We start from the raw sequence: 4,704 nt of genomic DNA on the forward strand, positions 1-4,704 counted from the left end.
TGCTGCTTTTGGAAACTATATAATATCTGAGTCATATTATGATTATAATAAAATTTATATTTTGCTGAATTTTGGACCAAAAATGAAATTAATTGAAACAAAAATTGCAGGTGAACGAGATTACAATCAATTATAGTTCGGCCATTCAGAGAATGCGTTCCTGACACGTCGCGATTGAACTGACGACGTAACTACATTCATTGATTATTGATATAATAATGTTGTTTTAATGCTCCTCAATTGTTAAAACGGTAAACAACCAGCAAAAATATTTTTATCGTAACTGCAACGCCATTGCAAAGTTACGTCGTCAGTTCAATCGCGACGTGTCAGGAACGCATTCTCTGAATGGCCGAACTTATAGTAGGTACTACAAACGCTTCACAAAAGAAACATTCATTTAGAACAGATCATTTATTTTTCACATACCTACACGGGTTTCCAGCCATGGCATGGTGAACACAACAAGCTCATTTCACGGAGGTACGAGATAGAGAGCTAATCCTAGTTAATTAGAGGGCAGTACTAGACATTGGTGTAGTCGGGCCTTGTCGTACATCCAGTGAGAGAATATTAGAGCAGGGACAATGGCTTTGTCTCACGGTAAATAGTTATTTGGTCGTGTTAGCAATGTATGGTGTAAGTTCTGATTGTTTCATTTTCGTGATACGAACAGCATTTGGCGTGTTTTATAAATATGTACAAAAATATTCCTTTCATCGCACTTTTCATTAATGAAAAAACATTTAACAATGGTGAACATTTTGACATTATTAAATATTTTGCTGCAACCAAACTTTTAATTACTGCAGTAGGCATAATGGCTTTTACGAGTATTAGCGTAGTAAAATTAGAGCAATCCGAGAATGACCAGCTAACACAGCTTTACGCTTGTAATCTGGATTCCCTATGGCTTTGGGTCTTTGTCCGGGAGGCCTGTCAAATTAACGGACACATTTTCGGGAGCGGTCGGTAGTAGTATGCCCTTATATCCGGACTGAATTACGCGGATAATGCCGGCTTTCGAATGTCCAAATTATTCGGCTTGTAATGTGAAGCTAGTGGTTGTACGATCTGTTTTGCAAAATCGAGTTCTATTTTTAATGAATTTCCTAGAATTTATTTAACTACTGTTTGAAATATAATATGCCCTTCTCAACCCACTGAAGTTTCATAGAACTGTAGCCAGCAGTGTATATCGTACCTATGTATTCACAAAAGTATCGACTCCAAACAAATGACGTAACTATTAAGTATAAATAAAAAATATGGTTTATTGAAAATCAATCTAAAATGCAACTACATTCAAGTAAAACAAACAAGCTACTCTAAATGAAACCGTCAACATAATGATATCATAACTTTTTACTTACACCATTGTCAATTAGCGAGGCGGTATCACATTCTTCCGCCGTGTATCGCCGGTTCGATTCCCGGACAAAACACTGTTGTTGCTGTAGTAAAACAACAAGATAGCTTGACACAGACTGATTTATTTCGAGACACCCTCAACTTCACTAATATTAAATATGCTACATCTCCCTCCTTAAACAATAACATTTTAATGTAGGTTGAGCTTAGCATACTTAAATAGTAACCATACAAGTTGCAACAAAATAAAAACATAAGTAAGTACAGTAACAATGATGTGACCCAAGGAATAGGAGCTATATTTAGTTGCAATACAATTTTAATTTAAACTTAATACTGCAAGTTATTTATACATATATACCTAATTACCTACCTTATCGCTTTTACACTCAAAATGGGAATCAGTAATACACGTTACATATAATTATCATATCCCTCATATTGTTTACAACCATCTTAAACAAAATAAGAGTGTAACAATATCTACATAATAATTAATTACACACATTCTAAAATATTAATAGAATAATAGAAGTACGATACAACAATAATAGATATATTTTTCTTTCCACAAAGTAAATTGGTTTCAATTATAAGCAAACATGCAAAATGAACATATTAATACCTACTCATCAACCTGATCAAGACATTATTCAATGAATTAATATTATAATAATAAGTAGGTAAATATGGGGGTTTAGGTAATTAATTCATAAATTTTAACTTTTCTTTAGCTACCCTTGCAGCTGCCCTTTCAGTTCGCTTATTTTGTATTTGGCCAACTGATGATTTTGGAGATACATTATCATATAGTTCAGGACAGGAATCGTAACATTCCGACTCGCTAGAAGAATGGTTTAATCCAGTATCTTCCTGGGTGACATCGTCCTCACAAGTCGTCTGTTGCGACGATGTCGCGGGAGACGGCTCAGGATCAGGAGAACTAACCCTCACTAGGTGCCTACGATTCCTACGCAGCACCCTGCCCGCACCATCGAGCACGAAGTACGAGCGAGGCTGGGCCGCGCGCCGCAGCACTCGCGCATACTCCCGGCGCGGCCCCTCCAGCGCCACAACGTTGTCGCCTACTTTTAATTCAGGAAGCGGCCGGGCACGAGAGTCGTACCACGATTTGCTTCTAATTTGATTTCGTATCAAGTTGTTATAATCAGCTGTATTGTCCCTTTCTGGCAACAGTTTATTATGGTGACACGGAAGACGAGTATTTAACCTTCGGCCCATCAGCAATTGGGCAGGGCTCGCTATGCCATCTCGTGGCGTTGCTCTGTAATTAAGCAAGCTTAAATAGAAATCTTCATTCGAATGTACTGACTTGGATATCAAGCCTTTTATTGTTCGCACTGCACGCTCACTACGTCCGTTTGACTGCGGATAATTAGGTGACGATGTCGAGTGCTTAAATCCCCAGTTCTCAACAAAATTTCTAAACTCCTTAGAGGAATAGGCAGGTCCATTGTCAGATATCAATTCCTGGGGTATGCCATGCCTGGCAAATTGATCCCTCATGGCTAATATCACCTGCTTTGAAGAAATACTTGTTAACGGCGAAACTTCCACGAAATTTGAAAAATAATCGACTAGTATCAAGAAATATTTCTTATTGACTTCAAAAATATCCGAGCCTATCTTTGCCCATGGTAACCCAGGTATGTGGTGTGCTATGATCGGCTCGCGCTGCGGCAGGGGTGCATGCAGCGAGCACACTCGACACGCACGCACAGCGCGCTCCACGTCGCGTGACATCCCTGGCCAAAACATGACGTCACGCGCACGCCTCTTGCACCTGTCTATACCGAGATGTCCCTCGTGCACGCGTTCTATCATCTCCGACCTGAGTGTTTTAGGAATAAATACCAAGTTATTCATTAACAACGTTCCATCAACATATTCCAAACACTCTCTGTAGCTCCAATGCGGGCGAGCTATTTCTTTCACATTGTACTTGTTAATGGGCCAGCCGTTCAATACATAATTAATTAAAGTTTGACATTCCTCATCTCGTTCAGTATGCACCCTTACAGTTTCAAGCCGACCACCACTAAATCTTAGGTTTTGTATTAAGAAACATGTCTGTTCTTCGAGTTCCTCCGATACCTTATTATTTAATAAATCAGGAAGCGGGGCCCTAGATAAAGTGTCGGCAACAAACATATATTTTCCCGGCGTATACTTTACCTGAAAGTCATAACGCTGCACGCGAAGCATCATTCGCTGAAGTCTAGCCGGCACAGAGTCAAGTGACTTTTTGAACAAAGCCTCCAAAGGTTTGTGATCGGTTTCAACGATTACATCATTTTTTCCAAAGATGTATTGATGAAACCTTTCCAAAGCGAAAACTATTGCCAGCATCTCCTTTTCAATTTGAGCGTATCTTTGCTGTGTGTCCGTGAGCGTCATTGAAGCGAATTCGACAGGTCGGCCGGCCTGCAGCAGCACCGCGCCGAGAGCGCGCGCGCTCGCGTCCACCGACAGCACGGCGGGTTCGCGCGGCTCGAACAGCGCCAGCACGGGCGCCGCACACAACGCACGCTTCAACTCGCTTACCACGACCTCCTCGCACTCACCCCAACACCACTCACTATCTTTTTTCAACAAATTACGCAACGGTGCAACCTTTTCCGAATAATGAGGAATAAATTTACTAACATAATTAACCATACCGAGGAAGCGTTCGAGTGATGAACGATCTGTTGGACTCGGCATATTAGTAATCGCCTTTAATTTAGTTTGGTCTATTTTCATACCATCAATACTAAATCTATGGCCCAAATAAGTAACCTCATTCACACCGAACTCACACTTTTCTGGATTGAATTTTATACCTACCTCATTGGCTCTCTCCAGAAGGCTTCGAAGGCGCTCATCATGCTCCTCCTTAGTAGAACCCCAGACGATGACGTCATCAACGAATGAGTCGACGCCTTCCAGGTCTTCTAACAACTGCCTAACTCGAGCATGAAACACCTCAGAAGCCGAATTTATGCCGTATGGCAAACGTAAATATTGGTACCGGCCGAATGGCGTCCCAAATGTACACAAGTCAGCACTCTTGTCATCCAGCTGTATCATCCAAAAGCCAGATTTTGCATCTAGTTTACTAAAATACCGCGCACCTTTCAACTTGGTCGCTATTTCAGTCAATGTAGGCAAAGGATAATGTTGACGTCGTATTACTCGATTTAGTGGCCGCGGATCTAGACATATTCGAAAGCTACCATCTTTTTTTCCTGCCATAACAATACCATTAACCCAGGATGTAGGATGATGAACCTTTCGTATCACCCCTAACCTTTCCATGCGAGTCAATTCCTC

The 4,704-nt window shown here is 40.8% G+C and overlaps 1 protein-coding gene across 1 annotated transcript; it reads right to left on the reverse strand.

Moving 5' to 3' along the window:
- Positions 1 to 2,076: 2,076 nt before the first annotated feature.
- On the reverse strand, positions 2,077 to 4,461 carry LOC124634128 (uncharacterized protein K02A2.6-like). Its single transcript, XM_047169551.1, has one exon. It carries the CDS (start codon positions 4,459 to 4,461, stop codon positions 2,077 to 2,079), a length of 2,385 nt encoding a protein of 794 aa, XP_047025507.1.
- Positions 4,462 to 4,704: the final 243 nt, after the last annotated feature.

This window comes from Helicoverpa zea, chromosome 10 (assembly GCF_022581195.2).
Source record: "Helicoverpa zea isolate HzStark_Cry1AcR chromosome 10, ilHelZeax1.1, whole genome shotgun sequence".
NCBI classification, from domain to species: domain Eukaryota; kingdom Metazoa; phylum Arthropoda; class Insecta; order Lepidoptera; family Noctuidae; genus Helicoverpa; species Helicoverpa zea.